We start from the raw sequence: 20,966 nt of genomic DNA, 5'->3' as shown, positions 1-20,966 counted from the left end.
GGAGCACAAACCCCACCCCTTGTCATCACCAAGGCAGGAGCACCAAGGGGTTTGGAAAGTAACAGTAAGCAAACAGCTCGAGAAAGCGAAAGGAAGCTGGAGGGAAGCTATGGGAAGAGTTACAGTTTCCGTCCCGGGAGGAAGGAGAACATTAAACAAGCAAAATCTCTGGGCAATTGTTGCCGCTCCCTGTAAATAATTTTTTTTACAAGCAGAGGGAGAGGGAGAACATGGTTGAGGGGAAACCCAGGGACATCACAATAGGCTTCCTCCTGGAACCTCAGGAGTTTGCACTGTGAAAGGGACTCTGCTGCTCTCCACCACTGCTGTGGGCATTGGCCCAGCTTTAGGAGGATTTATAAAATATACACACCAAGAAACATCCAGCAGAACAGATTGTTGTCAAAGCCTGTGGCAGGAACAAGAATCAGAACTCAATTTCTTTACTTTTTCCTCAAAATAAGCTCTCAAAAAATGCTCAGACTGTTTGAGACCACTGTAGCTTTTAGCTCTCACCAGAGAAGACACAACCAAACAGGATGAGGTAACTGCACAACTTAGTGGTGTTGACCCACTTGAAAAAATGGAGAAAGACTGGGGCTGAGAAAAGACAAAAAGCATAAACATGCTTGAACCCAAAAGTACACTCCTTGCCTACTCCCCTGGCCAATGATACACAGGACACAGATATAGGGCATTTGAAAGTAATGATTTAAGAAAAGAGATCCCCATAGCAGCAATATGCCACCCACAACAGGCAGCAACACAGCATAGACATTTCTGCAAGCATCACTAACACAACCCTCTTTCCGTTTGTCACTAATACAAAAAAAATCCACCCTAATCCAAATAAATGCATCTGGCATTCCCCTTGAAGCTTGTTCAAAGTTGGATGAGACCAAGTTCCAGAGACGGGGAGATTTAACAGGGAAGCCACTGCTGACAGCTCAAAGGGTTCCTGGATGAATAATCATCTGAATGATTGAGGGCCAATCTTTGTACCAAGCTTCTTGTACTTCCAGGCGTAACATGAACACCTGAGCAGATGGACACAGGAGGTACATAATTGTGTTTCACATCAGCAGTCATCAGGACTTAGATTTTCCCCAAATCCAAGCTTTCTCAGCATCAGCAAGCTCAGTGTAAGCAGCTTCTCTCCAGGATGCTTGTGTGGATCAGCACAGACCGTGCTGGTGTTCACGGCACCTGGACAAGAGCAGCACCAACCACACCTGTTCATCCCCTCTCAGGGTGCCTTTGGGAAGGCAACACCATCAACCCATCCTGCAATGTCTCTCCAGAACTACAGCTCGGTATCTTACCCTGTGCCACTTGTTTGCAATTTCTATCCTACAGCTTGATTCTGTTAATAATTTACCTGCTAAAGATACAGGATAAAGAAGATATACACACAGAAAAGGTTTTGCTGCTCCCTAGGAAGTATCTTCTTGTAATGCCTTGATCTTCTCTCTCCTTTCTACTCAGCCCTCAGATCACAGAGTTCATCTAGCAACAAGGCTTTAGCAGAAACTCACTGATAAGAGCAGCTTCCACAGCTTCCTTACAAAGACACCACACTGCCCTCAGGTCAGACCAGAGCCAGGGTGTGGAGATCATCTCAGTTCTTGTCCCACACAAGCAACCAAGTGAGGAAGACAACAGAAGTTGCGCTTCAGTTCTCAAACTGGACTGTCAGCAAATGTCTAGTGACCTCACTTCTCAATGTAGAGAGCTCGGGAGAGCCCAAAGACTTTTTATTCCAAAGAAACATCATTATATGAAACTCACTGCTCAGACTGCTTAGACAGTTTAACGCATTACAGTTCTACTGGACTCCTTGTAGACATCCACATAAGGGCAGTTAGTAAAAATATCTTCTTTTACTTCTTGATGATTCTTTTTTTCTGCCGAGATACAGATCTGGAAGAGAATTTCTTTTCATCTCTCTGCCAAGGTTTGTAGAGTAACAGCTTGCCCTACTCTAAAGGCCATCAGCAAATTGCAAATCACTGAACTTGCATCATCCTTCCTGGTGAGTGAATGAAATTATGAGATTACAGCCTCTCCTGACCACATGGTACATGGCCAGCAGACCAGTGGCTCTGAATGACAACTGAACTGGCAGCTGGTGTGGGTTCAACCCAGCTTGACCAGTCCTGAACAGTGCTAAAGGATCCCTCAGGGAGCACCTCTTCAGATGACTTTTTCTTGGCAAACAAGTGCAAACCCTCTTGACAACTTCCAGAAAATTCACCAAGAGAAGCCTGGCCTGAAATACCTCCCTCACAAAGAAATAACTTTCATTGTCATGGCAAATGGAGCAGCAGGGAAGAACATCTGACTAAAGGTACCAGGTGTGTTTCCAAGGAGCCCATCATCAGTGCCCTGTAAAGGATGCTCCTCTGCTGCCAAAGGATTCATGGATGGTGCGGTGTCATCCTGTGCCAGCCAGCCTGACTGGGGTTGCCAGGTTCCCCACTCTCCCACCCTGGCACCATCATCACCTGGTACCATGTCACGGACCCCTTCTCATTCTGATGGGTTGGTTGGTTGGTGGGTTTTGTGTTTAAGGCTGATGTTCAGCCAGGCCATTTGCCAGGTTGCTCCGTTCCCTCAAGCGTGGTGCCAGGGCAACAGGGCGATGGGATGGGGCATCCTGGTCCAGTGGTGCCTCGGGGGCTCCACCAAACAATCACCCCAGCGGCCCACGCTCACAAAGTCACAACTTGGCTCGGGTTGGAAGGGACCACCTTGTTCCATCTACTGCCATGTGCATGGGAACACCTTCCACCACACCAGGTTGCTCCAAGCTCCACGCCGGCCGCTGCCGCGCTCCCAAGAGGGCAGGACGGCCGGCTCCCGCCTCGGCCCCCAGCGGGGCACCCCCGAGGGGACGCCCCGGCCCTGGCCCCGCGCCTTTAGGAGGGGCCGGACCCGCGGGGCCCCAGGGGTGAGGGGGCCGCGGCCTGGGCCCGGTGGGGCCCCTCTGCCCTGCCCCGCCCCGCCCGGGCCGCTCCCTCACCCCGGCGCCTCGCCCGGGACCCCGGGGCCGTGCCGGGCCCGCACTCACATCTGGTACTCGTCGATCGCCTCCACCAGCTGCCCCCAGGAGTCGAAGTCGGTGCCCTTCCTGAAGCTGGCGCCCCAGCGCTGCAGGAGGCTGCGGGCCGCCTCCGACATAGCCCCAGCGCTAGGGCACCATGCTCACCCCGCGCCGGGGCACCCACCGCGCCGGACAGCCGCTCCCGCCAGCCCCGCGACGCCGGCACGGCACCGCCCCGCCCGGCACAGCCCAGCCCGGCCCGGCCCCGGGACACCCGAGCGCGGCGGCGCCTCCCGCCCGCACCGCCCAGCCCGGGAGGCGGCGCCGGCCGCGCCCGCCCGCGCCATCGCTACCGAGGCGAGCGCGCCACTTCCGCCCCGGTACCTGTCATGGCGCCGGTCACGTGGGCCGGGCGGGGCCGCTCCGCTCCTCCCTCCGCCCCTCCCTCCGCTCCCGGCCGTGCCGCCGCCGCAGGCCCGCCCCCAGGTAAGCCCCGGCGCCCCCCTGCCGTCCCGCAGGCGGCTCTCGCCCCTCCGGGAGGGCAGGTGCCTCTGCTGGCTTGCTGGCGTCCCCGGTCGCGCCGGTGTTGGTGGCGTTCGGGGTCCTTCCCGCGGGAGGGCTGCGGGCCCCGGCGGCCGCTGTCCCGGGGGGAGGCCCCACAACCGCGGGGCTGTTGTTGGCGGCGGCGGCCCGGGGGCTCCGGTGGGGCGGCGGGCGAGCGGCGGGGTCGGGGCGATCGGCCGCGATGGGGCGGCGCCATCGGCTCTCGGCTGGCGCTGCCTGCGGCGGCGGGCGCGTGACGCGCGGCCGCGAGCGGTGGGGCCGGGCCGGGGTCCCGCGGCCTCGGGATCCTCTCCGGGAGCTCGTCCCGTCCGCCACACCGCGGGGACGGCGGCGCTGCGCAGGTGGGTGCGCACGCCGCGACGGCCGCCGGCCTGAGGGACCAGCCCCGAGAGGCGCCGGCACGATAAGCGCGGCGCCATAGGTGCCGACGCGGTGAACGAGCCCCCTGTTCGGTCAGGAGATCTGGACTGTGCCGGGAAGTCAGTGCCGGCAGAGCTTCTTCGGTCTGTTTTTTTGTTTCGTTCGTTTGTTCCGGCAAAGTTGCAGAGTGCTTTATAAGGATAAACTCAAGGGATTCCGAAAGGAGCACGAAATGATGGAGGTCCTGGGGGGTGTCCAGCGTCCTGCTCAGAGCAGGGACGGCTCCGAGGTCACACCAGGGGCTCGGGGCGTTGTCCGGTGAGGTCGGGAAAGCCTTTGAGGAGCGAGAGCACACAACTTGCCTCTCAGTTTTTCTGTCCGTATGGTGAAGGAGTTTTTCTTTTTACCCAGTAGGGCCCTCCCATGTTCAGGATGTGCCCATTATGTACCATCACCCCGCACTGCTGTTGTAAAACTCACTGCAATGCTTGCGTTATATTTGTCTGCTGAAATGGAAGCGGGAGAAAAGAGATAATCGGGTTAATCTCTGCTCTCCCAACCTTCCAGGTCTGATACACCCATGTAAATAGATCCATGTTTTCAGTCAGGATTCGCGGTTGCAAGTCCATTTATACCAGAGGCTCCCAAATACAGGCTGTTCACAGATGGACCAGGCACAGTATAATGATCTCAGTGAATTGAGATTTAGCCTGGAAAGGAGGAAGGAGGCTCAGGGGTGGCCTTATCACTCCCTACAACTCCATGAAAGGAGCTTGTGGCAAGGTAGGGATCAGCCTCTTCTCCCAGGTAACAAGTGACAGGGTGAGAGGCTGTGCCAAGGAAGGTTCAGGTTTTGCATTAGGAAGAATTTCTTCACAGAAGAATGTTGTTAAACATTGGAATGGGCTGCCCAGGGAAGTGGTGGAGTCACCCACCATCCCAGAGGTGTTTAAGGATAGACTGGACATGTCGCTCGGTGCCATGGTCTAGTTGACATGGGAGTGTTCTGTCAGAGGTTGGGCTTGATGTTCTCAGGGGTCTTTTCCCACCCAATCGATTCTGTGATTCTGAGATACTTCTTATATAATTTACAGGTATGTTCAGCCTTATGCAGGAGGTAACATGTGGAGGTTTCTTTCCTAGGAATGTGTGTGCTCACAGAGAGCAAAGTAGGTGGTAGCTTTTTGCCTAACTTAAAATAGTTGCCTCAGAAAGCCAAGAGAGTGCAGTTCTCACACCAGGCACATGGACGATGAGCACAAGGCATATGGAAGCTTGGTGTTTCAAATTAGGAAAAAAAAGAAATTTATTTCTAATTCATTTCTTGCCTAGTTGTTTACATTTGGAATATCTTTTTGTGAGCAGATGAGCAGGGCATGTGCAGCACCTCAGTTGTACCTGTTCCTGCAGCTGTTCTTTCCTTTCCACTCCTTAGGTCTGGCATAACCAACGTTACAGGAAGAAAATGACCCACTGGTTCCATCGCAACCCTCTGAAGGCTACAGCTCCCGTTTCATTCAATTATTATGGGGTAGCCACCACTCCAGCTGCAACAAAGGTTTGCAAGTAAGTGTACTTGGGACTGGCTTCACTCTGCCTCTTACAGTTTGGGGGACATCCTTAAAAGTAACGGTTGCTCTTCAGTTTTTGAGCTGAAGATGACTAGAGATGTGTAGGCAGGGAGGCAGTAAGACTGCTAACACTGAGCATTTGCTTACAGAGAATGAATTCTCCAGTTTTCCAGTCTCTGAGTGCACAGCAAGGCCAATTACAACAATGCAGAGGCAAAAGACGAAACACTTCATTGTCTTTCTGATGACTGTGCATTCCTCTGCAAAAGATTGCTTAATTTCCATAAGTGGATAAGACCTGACTGTTCTGTTGTGGGTAGGAATGTAATGAAAAGGGATCTCAGCCTATTTTGCAGATCTATTCTTATCTCTTCGTCTCATCATCCCATTCTAACGTGGAAGAATGTTCCTGCTTGTTACTTCCCTTTCCTCTCTGTGCACCCAACCTCTTGGTAGGTAAAGGCATAGTTACTTTAGTGTTAGAACAAGAGATTGAGTACTCAGTACCCATTACTGTGTGTCCAGAATGGATTGTACTAAAGAGTCAGTCATATGTATCCAGAGGAGAAAGGAAGAGTTTTCTGTATTAGTACATTTTTGGATAGGATTTCTTAGTGTTGGGGTTTTTTTTCCTTTTTTTTCTCCCTTCATTTAGTGACTTGCGGTTATCTCGAACACGGCTGTTGGAGCTGTTTACAGACTCGAGTTGTAATCCAGAAATGATGAAGAATGCAGCTGACTTGTACTTCTCACTCCTGCAAGGTAGGGAGATTTATTAGCAGTACTACTAACTCATCAAGAGAAGTATCAGTTCACTATTAGTGGCACTTCTCAGAATGTGAATTGTGCTGATCTCCTGTAAAGAAGCTGTGCACTTCCCAGGAAGGAGATTGTCTTCATGGGTCCTTTGCTTGATACCAGTGGTGGCTGCTCACCAGGCCCCTTCTTCAAGTTTCAGTGTCCTTTGTGACCCTGCCAGTACTAACTGCGGCAGCCCTGTCCTCCCCTTTAACCTCATTCTGCTTCCTGTTGGAGGAAAAAACGTGTATTTGTCTCTTAGGTGGTGGTGAGTTACTCCCTAAGTACAAATTGAGTCTGTTAATTAGTTGATATCATTTACTATTCACTGTAAACTGCTGATTTGTCTAATACTGGACCATTGACTTGTTGCAAGTTTACCGTCTACTGCTGCTTGTCTTAGATGTGTGTTCATTAGCATGGTATCTGCATTTTCAGTAGATGGTTCACCTGTGCTCACACATTCCTTTGAAACCTTCCTTCTGCCAATATTTTGGTAACTTTCTCTTAGCAGTCAGGTGCTTGGCCAGGTTTCTTAAGACTGAGTTTTCAGGAATCAGCTGATTCGTGGAAAGTGGGATCTTCCAGTCTGTGGGAAGTAAGTGTTGATTTAGTGAGTCCATGGGAGGGTGTAGGCTAATGTTACATCTAAAGGTCAGATAAGAATCCCTGTTGCTACAGCCAAGACTTGGAGAGTTTCTTCAGGAAAATATGCTTGGCCATTAAAATCTACAGCATGTGAAAGGAACAAGTATTTTCTGTGTGTATAAACATGTGACACACTGACAGGTGTAGCCCCAGTAGCTGCTATGGCAAGCTCTTGACCTCTTAAAGTTGTAACACTTGTTCAGACCAAGGCCCTTCTTCAACCTCCCTAAAAAATTCCAGGGCCTGCATATGCTGGGATTTGAACATCCCCTAGCATGAGCTTCATCCCACTGACTGCTGGTTTCTTGGCTACTGGACATAACGAACCAATTTCCTGTAGCCCTGGAGATAGGTGATGACTAGGTGAGCCCATGCTTAGGAGCCCTTTTTCCTCTCCCTGTTGAGCAGGCAGATTTTCCTGTGATTTCCTGGTTGCCACTGTGGTGGGAGAGACAGCCACTCGCTCACCTTGAGCAACCTCAGCCATCCTGTACCTGGGCCAGTCCCACTCCCAACTTGTCACTGTATGGGATATGCAGACATCTGCCAGGTTTTCCTTGAGCAGTCAAGATTCTCAGGATTGAGTTGGTAACATGCTGGGCAAGCAGTTTCCTGGAGTAACCAGTTGGTTTTTTCCACATTTTATTCTCAAGATACTGAGGAATAAAAAGCCCTGGGAAGTAACATGGGGTTTTGAGGCATTCATCCTTTATACCTATATTCATATTGGTCCATCTCCTTCATTACTCATTTCTGTTTTCTACTTTGAGATTGCCTGTTTTATTATTCCGTAGGTTTTATCCTTTCACTGGATGAGTCTTCCCAAGAGTGCAAGTTGAGATATATTCAGAATTTCAAGTGGACAGACACGTTACAAGGACAAATCCCAAGGTGGGTGTGCTTTTCTGAGTGCAGGGTATGCAGCTGCTCTCTGCTGCTCTGTTACGTACATGCACCGGTGCCATCACAGGCCTGAAGGGAAACAGAAATGTAGCAAAGTTTTGAACACAAAGTAGTTTCTAAAAGGGTGTTGCTGTAGTTTTGGTAACTGCTGTACTGTGTTAGGTGTTCTGAAGTGTGCGTGGCGTTTATGTAAAGCTGTGAGAATGCACAGTAATGGTAGAAGGATCTGTTGGGTCTCAGTTGATCTACAGACTGAACCTGCAGTTGACTAGAGCAGTACAAAGAAGAGCCTTGAGGGTATTGGTGAGTTGAGCGTGGCTCAACTCAGTTTCAACTGCTCACTTCAGTTTAAAACTTAATTTGGCACTATTGCCTGACCAGGAACTTCTGTGTGTTCGGAGGTTCCAGTGTTGCTGAAGATCTGATTTTGTTCCTGTCCTCTAAAGCTCCAAGTACATGTCCTCTTGGTTCAAATAGACAAATCTTCTGTTTCCAGTGGGAATACAGTTCTGTAACCTTCTGAATTATTCACTTGTCTCTTGATGTTGGAGGTAATTGTGTTGTATAACCACACCTACAAAGTTGTCAAGCTTTAGCTAGAAGTGCTTGACTTCCTCAAAGCTTTTATTCCCTGTGGAAGAAAATCTGTTGATTAGGATTTTCTTCTAATTTTCTCACGGTCATACACACTTGTACTTGTGCCAACATTACTCTTTCCACTCCCACATCTTTCTTTTTAAAAGATTTGCTAGTTCCTAAGCTATACTGAGCTTGTGATTTCAGGTTCAGTCTTTTCAAAGACTCTGTTTTTAGCTTTTGAAATTCCCTACTATTTGCACATGCTGTTTGTCTGCAGTTACATAAATACTTGCACTAACATTCATTTGAGAGAGTTGTAACTGACTCTGACTTATTAACTTAGCAGTACAGCTTTAAAGTGGACATTCCAGGGCAAGGCTTTCCACAAAATGTGCACTTGGGAGAAAAAAAAAAAAAAAGAGATGGAAAAATGTCAGCCACACCCAAAGCTAAACAAATCTCAAGTTACAGTTTTAAAATAAAAGTTCCCAAAAGGGAAGGGTGGGCATCTGAATATGGGAGATTCTAATTATGACTTCTTAAAGGGAATAAGTAAAAAAATTGAAGTCTCTCTTAGGCAGTTGAGTAAGTAGGAGGTTCTGAACTGGAGATTGTTGATATCTCAAATGAAAAATGTTTAATGGAGAGAAATGTTGACTTTTGCTATGTGTACTATCAGAGAGACAGATGTGAGAACAAAACTGAACGCATTAAGTTTTTTGGGGGTTTTGTCTGTCTTTCTTTAGTGCCCAGCAGGATGCAGTGTTTGAACTGGTTTCCATGGGATTTAATGTAGCTCTATGGTACACAAAATATGCATCAAGACTGGCTGGAAAAGAAGAGTAAGTGGTGTTCTTTTCTTAACAATTCTGCTGCAGCAATACTCTGCCAAAGATGTAGCAGGTGCTGGGGGTTGCCTGCTGTGGGACATGTCCAGCTCAGACAGAGAATTCCAGGAGGCAGTTGCTCTTTACACACAAGCACTTCAATCCCTTCTTGCTTCTGTAAACTAAGTGCAGTAGTACCATGTGACTGTAATACAGAGAAAGTGTCAGTTGTCAATAAACCCTTCATCAGTCTTCCTCTAAATGTCCAGGTTCAAAACTGAGAGTCTCAAAATCACAGCTCTGCTGATGTTTAGCCCTTCAGACTTCTAAATCCTTGGCTTCTAACACTGAGGTTACCTTTTACTTGAGAGTCATCACAGGATCTTAACTTTTTTTTTTTTTTCTAGCAAGTTCTATATGATTATTTCATGATTGGACACTAAGAAACTCCTTTACTCTGAAGGTAGCGCAGCCGTGGGACAGGTCACTTAGGGAATTAGTGATTCTTGAAGGATTTAAGATTTATCTAGACAGAGCCATAACTGACCTGATCTGCTGTCGCTAATTATGCCCCAAAGCAGGAGGTGGCACTAAATGACACTTAGAGGCCGTTTCTAACTATAATTTTACTGATTCATTCTATTTGCTCAGTATAACAGAAGATGAAGCAAAAGACGTTCACCGCAGCCTGAAGATAGCAGCTGGGATTTTTAAACACCTGAAGGTAGAAGGACTTTCTTTGCTGTCTATTCTTCGAGGTCTCCAAATACCAGACTTTTTGTCTTAGAGGGGCCTTTGCTATACACACATACCGGAGACCACCTGAATGATACAGGAAACAGTAGTGGTACCACTCAATCCCTGCAGCTCATTCCCCATGGCACTGGAAGAGTGGTTGGTCTGTCTGCCCATGTCATGTGCTACAGTGCTGTCTTGGGACCTTCACTCTCTGTGTCCCATCCATTTAGGAATGAGGCACTTGTTTTGCACTGGTGTTAGACCTAAACTAACTCTGAGACTTGCTTTGTATTTAGGAAAGTCACATTCCAAAATTGATTACACCTGTGGAAAAGGGAAGAGATTTAGAAGCTCGACTTCTAGACTCCTACATCATACAGTGTCAAGCTGAAGCTCAAGAAGGTATTTCAAATATATGTTGGTTGGGTGTGGGACATGACTCTTTGTGGGTCACTGATGTCTCATGAATTCTGCTTGACAGCAAGCCCATGGGTTTTTTTATTCTTATGGTGTAGTGGGGCAGGTTGTTTTTAAAGAAAATTACCTTACAATTATAGAAGGAAAATGCCAAAAAATCCGTCTGATATTATAATTATAGTGTGGAATATCTTTCACTTTAGAAGACCTTGTGTGTGGCAGTCCTCCTTTTTCTTATTTTCCCCTTTCATGCAACCGTTTCACCACCATGCTTGCCTTACATAAATTCCCAGTTCCTTTAAAGTATGTGCAGCTTCTGTTTATTAGCTAATCTTAAGGCTAACATTCCTTCAGTTTTTCTATTAAATCGGAATCATTCTATCCAAGAAACAATCTGTCTTTATTCTGCTGTTTGCTTGACTGCACATCATCTATTTTCTGTATGTGCATGGGTTTTAAAACCCTAAATGCCTCTGCTGATTTGTTGTGATGGGACATTTCAATTAAACTAAAACCATGGTGTGGAACTTCTTTTCAGTGACAATTGCTCGGGCTATTGAGCTGAAACACAATCCAGGCCTGATAGCTGCTCTTGCTTATGAAACAGCCAACTTCTACCAAAAAGCTGGTGAGTGTCTTGTTTTGTATCCTTAGTGACTTGGTTTATGCACCCGTGCCAGCAGATATACTTCACCCACCCATAAATTGCACTATTAGTGCTGTTCCTGGTGGGTGTGGAGTGTGTACTTAGCTTCTATTTAGCACATTTAAGGCTTTAGTTATCAGCATGTATTTTGAAAAGGCTTTTTGATTTTGTGGGAATCTTTCTCTGTAGCTGATGGTAGAAATTTTAGTGAAGGAAGACAGACTAGCAGCAGACAAATGGCCTGATGTTGGTGGAGTGTGTTCCAGCTGCCTTTGGGCAGCAGATCATGATGCAGAGCTTGGAGAGTGGAGTGGGTTCATTATAAACCACCTTCCAGAGGAGTAAGCTGATCCCTGGGCTTACTGAGGCAAATGGGAGAAGTGCAAAAGTTTGGGAGTCAGGAGAACATTGTAACATACATCACACTGTAGGTCACTACTGGAACTTAAACGAGGAATAAACTTTGAAATGCTGCGTAAAAATACTTAGAGCACTAGCCATCCAGACTTAGTGGACAGCAGTTTCAGAGATTTTTAGGGACAGCTTCATGATAGCTGCATGTTTTCGGGGTTTTTCTCCTCGTTTTTCTGTGCTTCTGCAGGAGTAATTTTTTCCGTTGTTTCTGGATATTTTAGAGTTAGGATCTATTGCAAAGTTTAAGAATTCTGGCCTTTTAATGGGTTTGGGGTTTTCTTTTTGGAAATGTTTTAAAAATAATTTTACATATGTGTTTACAGATCAAACTTTATCCAGTTTGGATCCAACCTATGCAGGTAAATGGAGGAAGTACCTAAACTTGAAGAGCTGTTTCTATATGGCCTACGTAAGTACTTTGGGTGGCAGCAGTCACAGCTTGTTGTCTGTCTGCGAAGGGCTGCATAGGGAATGGGGGGGCTAAGTATTGCCTTGGCTTTCTTTCCATACTGTGAAGAGGAATTGTGCAGTGTCAGTGACATTAGAACTGTTTTTGTGGAGCCAAATGAAATTGCAGCAGTGTGGATTTGTTGTGATCACAGATCTTTAATTGAAGCCATTCAGATTGAGCATAATGGTCATCTCTGTTACCTACATCACAGTCTGATCCTAGGCATAGTTCAGAGCTCAGCTTCTTTATTGAAGGCCCTGAATGAAACTGCATCAAGTACCAAAAGGTTACCATTCCAAGAGCTGTCCCCTATTTACGTGATGGATCTCCTAGCAAGTGCTGCGGTGCCCCTGAAAGCCTCAGCTGCTCAATTTGCTATCTTGTAGCCTGCCACAGCCTGTAGTTTGTCTTTTTTAAACTGTACAAAAAGCCCAAGCTAAGCAGTTTACATGATTGTCTTTCTCTTAGGCTGAACCTGTAGCTAAAAGCTGCTTGCCTTATTAGCAGGTTTGAGAGGTGAGGGAGGGTCAGAGTTGTGGTACTTCTCTTTTTTTTTTTTTATTTGAGTGATCTGGGCAATGGGAGATTTGGATAAATTTTTACTCTGAGAACAGACACTAAAGGAAGGGGAGACAAGGTAGGCATTAGTTGATGGGATTGTTCCTTCACCTATTGTATTCACTAGTTAAACCCAACTCCTGATAATAGGAATTCAGTTCTCACTGGAATACAATACCACCTTTAAGCACAGGTGTGAAGGAATGGGACCTTTTGGGGTGGAAAAGTTATTTGGACTATGATAAAATATCTCAGACAGCAGAACACCTCATCTCTTCCAGATTCAGTGATGTTTGTCACAGATGGAGTTTTTGAGTGTTCAGGTAGTTTTAGTTCTCAGTCTTAGCTTTGTAAACTTACCTGGAGTTGATTCTCTTTCTGTGCTGGGGCTTGATGCTGCACACTGCTGCAGTGAGAGCTGGGACTGGCCTGTGTGCTGGTGCTTCAACTCAAACAGCTTCGTGCAGCTCAGGAACTCTGGCTGGACCTGAGACAGCTTGGTCCATGTTCGTGGTTCTGGTTCCCAGTGCTCATGTTGAACTGCATTGATGGTTCAGTGAATGCTGCTTTGACTTGCATTCCCCAGCTGTCAACTACCTGCAGGGAATGGCAGCTGCCAAGAGCTGCAGCTGCTGTAGGGAGCAGGAGAAGGGAATTGTTGCAGGAAGTGCTCAGTGGTGTTGGTAATGATTTTGTCCTCTCCCATCAGGCATACTGTTACCATGGCCAGACTTTGCTAGCCAGTGATAAATGTGGGGAAGCAATCAGATCTCTGCAGGAATCAGAAAAATGTAAGTGTGGTTGAGACTGGAGAACAGGGTCTGGTGGTGCAATGCCTGTTCTGTTTTGCTGTATTTTGTTAATATGCTTTCCCATAAAGATTTTGCCTGTCACCTGTTGGAAATCCAGCACACCTTTGAACGCAGTGTATTTTTTTTTTCTTACCAAAGACTGTTTTTCATAACAGTGCTGCAGCAAATTTCATCTTCACTTCTCAGCCTGGCTTAAAGACTGGCTTTGAGCTCCCTGCAACATACTGTGTAAAAACCAATGGTCTGGTCATCCTGTTTTCTGGTCCAAATGTTAGAGTAGTGCAACCATTTCTGCTTTGGAGGTGAAATAGTAAGTCTAGATCATGATTGCTTATTTTTAAACAAGTTTCAGTAACTTACTTCTTTTCTATTAATTTGAAAGGTATATTCAGGCAAGTTTGCAGTAGTTTAAGGTCTTCTGCCCAGTCTTCTCTCTTCAAAGCTATTTGTACCCCAGTGGCCAGCACTGCATAACTTTACTGCAATGTATAAAAATGCTCAAACCTCCGAAGCAGAAACTTTAATATTAGTTTTAAAAATAAGTTAAAAATTTATTAAGAACAAACTAAGTTGGATTTCTTGGAGTAAAACAAATACTGTTCTGTTATTCAGAGAAGAGTGCTTCTCCTCCCACTCCATACTGGTTATTGTTTGGTTTGAGGCATCAGCTGAGTGTGGACACCTTCATATCCTCTGTTTTTCCCTTCTGTGTGACAAAGTCCTTGGGCTTATTGTTGCATCTTGTCCCACACGTAAGAATGCTTTCCTGCATCTTCCCACCCAAAAAGCTATCTTTTTCTGTTCCTAGTCACTTGTTGGATGCAGTAAATCTTGGCTGGAAGTGCTGTCTTTGAACTAGTTTGATTCTGTTTCTAAGAAGAAAGAGGCCTGACTGGATTCTGGTGTCTTCTAAGACCGAAGCACTGTACAGCAGAACCATGATTTAAGAGGGTCATGTAAATAATTTTTATTTCCTTTGTTTTTTGCAAAGTTTTTGCCAAGGCTGAAGCATTGTGCAAAGAATATGGAGAAACCAAAGGGCCTGGGACTACTGCCAAACCTTCTGGACATCTTTTCTTTCGGAAATTAGGAAGTTTGATTAAGAACACACTAGAAAAATGCCAGAGAGAGAATGGATTTATGTAAGTAATTCATGGTTGGTACAGCACTCTGTATGAAGTGTTATTACCTCATTTGCCTTTATTTCAGGATGTGATGGTAAATTTTACTCTCCAGTTGCTACATTCCTTTAGGGCATGGCATGTAACTTACAGATAAATTTGCAATTCTATAATTTTCTCTTGGCAGATTTGCAGTGGGTCTGTGCTGTCCCACTCTGTGTCCTGTGCCAGTTCAGCAGGGTGGGTTGGACTGACATCTGGAGAGGCTGAGCAGTTTTCTTCCCTCATTCCTCAACCACCTGGTTACTTTTCCTTCTGCACAGGAGAAAATCTGCAGAAGTTGCTGTGTTGCTCTGATGCTCCCTTCCTGTCTCCTGGGATCTAGTAGACAAAAGACGACAGAGGGGGAAGTGGAGAACACCAGTAGGTGATTCTGCTTTGCAAGCAGAGAAGTCAAAATGTGGTGCTGCCTTCAGTGTAGATCATGCTTAGGGTGTTAGAAACTTTACCAGTCCAAGTAGAGTTAATATTGTAAATAAGGCTTTCTGTTCATTAATGTCCTTCCAAAAAGGGTCTGGAAATACCAAGTCTTTATTTCAGTTGAAAGTATCAAAGATCAGTTTGTCTTTAGAGTTCTTTTGCTCATTTATTTCTCCTCTTCCCTCCTGTTACGATTTAGTATTGCATAATAGGTTTGCTATTTCCATTTTTATGATATTTAAAGACCTGCATAATAGGGGGGACTGACTAAATGGAAAGGATGGTCAAGGACATGACAGTGGACTGCAAATAGGAAGAGAAATGCTCTGCTCTGTTTTGGTTCAAATACCCGTTGTCAGAGCTTACAACAGCAGCATACTGGAGATTTCAACACATCCATGTCCCTCTGGAACAAAACTGGGGAAGAGAAAGCAGTGACTGTTTTGGGAGAGCTCTGTGCAGGACAGCAAGTGAGGCAGAGTGTGTCAGTGTGTGAGCTCCTGCTGGCCTGCCAAGGGCAGAGGGACACCCTGAGTCAGGCTTTGCCCTGTGGCCAGTCTTTGGGGATCTGCTGTGTTGCCATCATCCACTGTGGCACATTTAAGACTTTTTAGGAGAAGAACTGGCCTCTTCATCTTTGGGAAGTACTTCAAATCCCCATCTGTATTTTGAAGAGGGTTTTTTTGGACAAAAGATGCTCTTTTGATTGAAGCACTGGGAATAATGTTATTAAGTAGGAGAAGACCCGCCACACAATTAGGGAACAAGTACCGATAAGGAGTTGCTTTTATTCTTGTGACCCTTGCTGGCAGAATGCATGTTAGACAGTGCCTTAATGAAATGGAATAGAGCAGCAGAGCTTGCTACTGTGAAAACCTAGATTGTTCTGTTTAGAGTTGCAAACAAGACTTGTGGAGATGGAGCATTGTATTTTAAATACATTTCTGTATTCTATTCCAGCTATTTCCAGAAGGTGCCAGCAGAGGCTCCCCAGCTGGAATTGAAAGCAAACTATGGCTTAGTAGAGCCTGTCCCTTTTGAGTTCCCTGCCTTGAACGCACACTGGACTCCTGAAACAGTTGCAGCATTTGATCTCACCAAGAGGCCAAAGGACGACGCAGTAAGATAATTCCATGTGCTGTTCTTTCCCTCTGGCTTTATTCTGTGTATTATACAGAGTTGGTTTGGCTCTTCTGTAACATTCCCCAGCTCAGTGTAGGAAGCAGACACAGGGCTACCACCTAAGCTCATCCTTCTGCTGTGCCAGGGGCAAGTCAATTAACCTCTGCCACACGGCCAGCATCTGGAAAATCAGCTCATTTTTTACTAATTCCTGTAACACTGCAGGAGTGAATGTTAGAGAAAGATTCTTTTTTAGAAAAGGATTCATTTAAGGTTGCTGAAACAGAGAACAGTTGGCTTTTCCCTCTTGCTTGAGGCTTACTCAAAGTTTCAGCCTTGAAAAGAGAGGGGACTATTAGATTTTAACATGTAAAGTTAGCTGTGCATAAATGCTGTGCAGACACAGTGGTTTGTACTTGTGGTATTTAGTTGTTGTTTTTTCTTCTTCTTGTTTGCAGACTAAACCAAAACCAGATGAAGAAGTAAAACCTCTGAAGGAACCAGATATAAAGCCTCAAAAAGACAGTGGATGCCAGATTTCTTAAGTGCCATAAGTGCTTTGAATTCACTTTGAAACTCCTATTCATAGGACTCTGGGGCTTTAGTTTTGATCTCTTTTTTTGATTCTCCTTTTTTCATTTAGAAGACTAATTTAATTTACCTTTGTTAATATGTGTCTATCTTGCTTAAGAATGTGGTGGATTTCTAGGAGGTTATTTATATCTGACTAATTTTTGGTTTTAGTGGGATATCATAGAATGAGTGGGCTTAAATGTTCCTATTGTGCCTCTAGGGAGTTTCTTTTTGTGGGTTTAGTTTTACCCACAAATAGCAAAGGAAGTATCATGATTGTAATGCTTGAGGGTTTTTCCATTACCTTATATACTGTATCCTGTCCAGTTCTGCAAACAGAAGTTTGCATGAACAGTTATATTTATTCAAGTTTTGTCATTCAGGCTTAGCCCCTGTCGTGTTCCAATCCACCTAATTGTAGTGAGGGAAGAAAATCTGGGTTTGGTTTGTAACACTCCTGTGGTATTTCACAGGACTTGCACAGAACTTGGGAAACCTCAAGTTCTGCATAACAGGAGCACAATTTATGTTCTGTAACTGTCTCTGTTCTTTCCTCTATAGATTAGGGGTTTTATATCAGAATTTGTAGTAAGGTACCTTAGCTGTCTGTCCTTTAATCCAAATCCTTTAATATCAAAGTGTATCTGAAAGTGATGCAGCAAGCAATATGGAAGTGCTTAAAAGCAAAGCATCCCTGTGTCATTTGTTCAGTGTTTTTGAATCATCAAAGCTTTGTTAAGTTTGAAGGCTGCAAACAGTTCAAATCTCTTGGCACTGGAATTCCTGAAGCTGTCATGCTAAGGTAATGGATTCGGAAGTAAGTTGCTATGTTTCCATCTGGGTAGTGTCTATAAGAAGCTGTCAGGAGAACAGGGAGGTAAGATGAGCTGAAGAGCTGATGGCAAAGCTGGGCAGGCAAGCTCTGGATTTCCTTTATGCCCTGTGTAAATAGTGCTGCTTCTCAGCTTTTGCAGTATTGCACTGAAATCAGCTCTTCCTGAAGAAAACTTGTCAGAAGCCAAGCCCAGTCAAGGCTGAGAAAAAGAGGATTTTGTAGAACTTGCTGCTTCATTTCTGCCTGCTGTGGAAAATGTGCAGCATTCTTTAGTGCTGAGCACTGCAAATGACACCCATGACAACAAAAACATCTTTCTAACTTGCTGCAAATACAAAGGCATATGATGCATGTGTTGAGGTGAGAGCCTTGCAATCCCTGGGTCCCAGTTGCTGCGCTTCTCTTTGCCTGAGAAAGAAAATGAGCAGCCTGACAACATTCACCCTTCCAGCAAACATGATGGCAAATGCACTTACTGTGATGTAAACTGTAAACACCTTCCTCACTTGGTACTCCTTGTTCACCTTCCACCGTGCTGTAGTTCAGTGCTTCTAAAATCTTTCATGGGACTTGGAGTCACTTAGCTTAGAGAGCAGGTGTGTAACTCCTCAAAGGCCTGTGGAACAAAAGCTGCTGAGGAGGTTAATAGGAAACTCAAGACTCTTCCCGAGATACTGGACCAAATTGTAAAATTTGTTGATGCAAAAGGCAAAGAGAATTAATGCTGGCTGTTGTGGGTTGATCAAATGCAGACCTCCTTGCTTCCTGTGATGGATTTCTCTTTCTGTCAGTTCTGCACATAAAAATAAGTGTAAAGTGAGCTGAATTTCTTTGGAAGATGTTTCTGTTCTGCAGGGGCCTAGAGGATAATGAGTATCAACAAGAATATATACCTAAAAAGGCTCCATTTCTTCTGGTGCTGCACAGGGACCTGGGGTATGTTTCATGAAGAGTTACTCAAATCTGTTCCTAACTTGATTGGCTGACTCATTAGACTTCTTGCATTGTTAAAAGACAGCTTAGGTTTTGCCAGAGTGGAGTGTGGAGTTTTCTTATAAGATTTTAATTCTAAAAATGTATTCCAGCTGTAGTCATCAACATTTGCTCAGCCTGCCCCCTTTAAGGATCAAGATAGTTAACTCAGTTTCATAATCACAATTTTTTAGCAACTCATTGTTTTTCAGAATTCTTTGTCAATAGGTACACATCTCAACTGAATTAGTTTTCTTTCTGTGTAGACCAGATCCTTTCTTCCCTCCTCCCCTCATTTTCCCTTCCATCCACTACAAACTGTGGCACAGATATACCCTTGTTTGCTGATGCTCATGTAGGTCCTGGGCCTCATTTCCAATGCAGCTTTTACCCATAGGTGGGTTCCAGTAGAGGAATATCTTAAAATCAAATTAACACATCATGACTAAATCATTCCCAAACATCCTGGTAGGAAAGATTATTTTATGGACTTGGAATTCATTGGATGCTTTCACAAACCGAGCGGTTTGTCTGAATCAAGTTCACTGTAAATAGTTTGGGGCAAAACCAAGTGAATTGTGTCAGATGATGACATTACTTAAGCCTAGCTGTGTAACCTTTTATGCCATAGCTGCTTCAGTAAATATGATGTAGTAGTTTAAAAATAGAATAATGGAACAAACTAATTCACTTAACATGTGTTGCTTTTCAAGACAAACTTTGTTTACTTGTAGCTGAAATCCTGTGGCAAACATTGGATGGTTTTGCCAAAAAATAAGAAGCTGGAGAATGTTTAGTTTGCAAATTGGAGAGAGCTGTGAAGCAATGAGCAGCTTTATCTTCTTGTTTTGTTGAGTAGTAGCAGGAGTTACTGTAAATAGGATATAGATTAACTGTCCAATATGCTTAAGAATATGGGTGAATGAGCTGGGAGTTTCAGTCAGTCTGGACACCCAGCAGCCCTGTTCCTTCTCTTATAGCTCCCTTTAGGAATTTCTAAGAGTGAAGTATTTTGAATGATGACTTTTTAATATTCTGATGCTGCAAGAGCCTGTTTTTGTAGCCTCTCTCTGGTTTTAGAGGCTCTCATGGCTAAGCCTGCAAATCTTGTTGGTGTAAATAGTCTTTAAAAATTTGTGCCCCATCTGAAGCAGGACAGAACTGCAGCTGAATAAAATACGGAGTGCTGGGCCCTCTGTTTTGTGCTTTAAGAAAAGCAGTGATTGTCTTTAATCTACTATAAACCAAACCATTAAGCTCTTTGTAGGATTTCTATTTAAATACCTTCCTCCATGTATTTGAATACACTTCCTCCGTGTATTTAAATGCACTTCCTCCGTGTTTCACGTTCCTGGGTTTTCAGTAGTTACTCTCCATCCAGCATGTGACACTCCTACAGCTGAGGGACTAAACCTGGCCTTTGGATGCTGATGTCTGCCTCCCACTGGGTTTGGTAGAGAAGTTTTGCCTGTCAGCCTAGGGATGGCCAGTGCTCACTTGGATGTTCAGCATGGATCCCTGGTGTGTCTGTAACGATGGTAGTCGTTTGTACAACAAACAGGAAAGTGGATCCCTGTTTCTGTGTAGAATAGAGAGAACTTTGCACTTTAGAATTTTCTTGTCTTGCAAATTTGGTACAATACAATATGCTTGTAAATACTCCTTCCTGTCATTTTGTTGCACTGATTTCAGTACTGTGTAAGGTTTTAATGGGAAACATTACTAAAATGTATTTTTAATTGTCTGTGTATAAAACAAACTCATGAAGCATATCTCTACCTTTAGTATTGGGGAACACGAGAGGAAGCAGTAAGTGGCTCATCTGTCTTCCATGGGAGTTCCAAGAAGTGAAGACTTTCTGTCTGTTGGCTGCGGGGTGAAACATTTCATCCCATCCCTGTGTCTGGTATCTAAGCTGAAGTTTCAGCATTAACATAAATCCTGTTCACGCCTGTTAATTATCCCTAAAGAGATCCTGGCTCTAAAGATCACTCTTAAATTACCATAGTAGCATAAGCTGGGGTTTTTTTCCTTTTTCTGTGTTTTTTTACCTGTCACTGTCCCGGCTGAGTGAGGAATAAAGCACAGTGAGTAAGACAGGCATGGAGAAGCCCCTGCAGTGTGTACCTGTCTCCAGGCTGTGAGTGCAGTGTGACCTTTCCACACTGACCATTGGTTTCACTCAGACTTTTCCCTGCTGGTGATGCTCTCAAATTCAGCAAAGGTCTCATAGCAACTCAGGGGACCCTTGATTAGCTTTTGATGTAGGAAGGCCTCCTTCCTTTGGTGTTGGTGCCTTCATGGATTACAAGCTTCCTGAAGCCATCCTGTATTCTGAGTAATCCCACTTCAATGGAATCAGCTCTGAGATCACTGACCGAGCAGCCTTACTTTGTGAAGACAGTCACCATGCAATCTTAAACTTGATAGCTGGAAAATTTGTATATAGCCACAAATTTCAGAATACCATTTAAAATAAACAATCTTCAAGTATCATGTTTTATTTCGTTATTAAAAAATTTACATGGAGTAGC

At 45.0% G+C, this 20,966-nt stretch overlaps 2 protein-coding genes across 3 annotated transcripts in view; one reads left to right on the top strand and one right to left on the bottom strand.

Moving 5' to 3' along the window:
- AIDA (axin interactor, dorsalization associated) overlaps positions 1-3,316 on the bottom strand; it is a 29,473-nt gene extending 26,157 nt beyond the window's left edge. The window contains exon 1 of the mRNA XM_066177565.1: positions 3,071-3,316. Coding sequence (XP_066033662.1) covers positions 3,071-3,180 — 110 coding nt within the window. The 5' untranslated portion in view covers positions 3,181-3,316. The remainder of the gene's footprint in view (positions 1-3,070) is intronic.
- Positions 3,317-3,487: 171 nt separating this feature from the next.
- BROX (BRO1 domain and CAAX motif containing) lies at positions 3,488-20,925 on the top strand. Of its 2 annotated transcripts, none has more exons than XM_066178204.1 (13): positions 3,488-3,529; positions 5,403-5,533; positions 6,194-6,300; positions 7,779-7,875; positions 9,213-9,308; positions 9,945-10,017; positions 10,328-10,433; positions 10,987-11,076; positions 11,832-11,917; positions 13,227-13,308; positions 14,321-14,471; positions 15,891-16,050; positions 16,511-20,925. In XM_066178204.1, exons 2-13 carry the CDS (start codon positions 5,433-5,435, stop codon positions 16,595-16,597), a joined length of 1,236 nt encoding a protein of 411 aa, XP_066034301.1. In that variant the 5' UTR covers positions 3,488-3,529; positions 5,403-5,432; the 3' UTR covers positions 16,598-20,925. The 2 variants fall into 2 exon arrangements, with proteins under 2 accessions (XP_066034301.1, XP_066034302.1); XM_066178205.1 differs by lacking the exon at positions 3,488-3,529 and adding an exon at positions 3,884-3,948.
- The last annotated feature ends 41 nt before the right edge of the window (positions 20,926-20,966 follow it).

This window comes from Chamaea fasciata, unplaced genomic scaffold, assembly GCF_029207755.1.
Source record: "Chamaea fasciata isolate MVZ Bird 193981 ecotype frontalis unplaced genomic scaffold, bChaFas1.0.hap1 SCAF_3, whole genome shotgun sequence".
NCBI classification, from domain to species: Eukaryota; Metazoa; Chordata; class Aves; order Passeriformes; family Sylviidae; genus Chamaea; species Chamaea fasciata.
This window is presented reverse-complemented; position numbering and strand designations above follow the sequence as displayed.

Coding starts and splice junctions, on each gene's coding strand:
- BROX (XM_066178204.1), top strand. CDS start 5,433: ATGACCCACTGGTTCCATCGCAACCCTCTGAAGGCTACAGCTCCCGTT. Junction 11,077..11,831: donor CAACTTCTACCAAAAAGCTG/GTGAGTGTCTTG, acceptor ATGTGTTTACAG/ATCAAACTTTATCCAGTTTG. Junction 13,309..14,320: donor TCTGCAGGAATCAGAAAAAT/GTAAGTGTGGTT, acceptor TTTTTTGCAAAG/TTTTTGCCAAGGCTGAAGCA.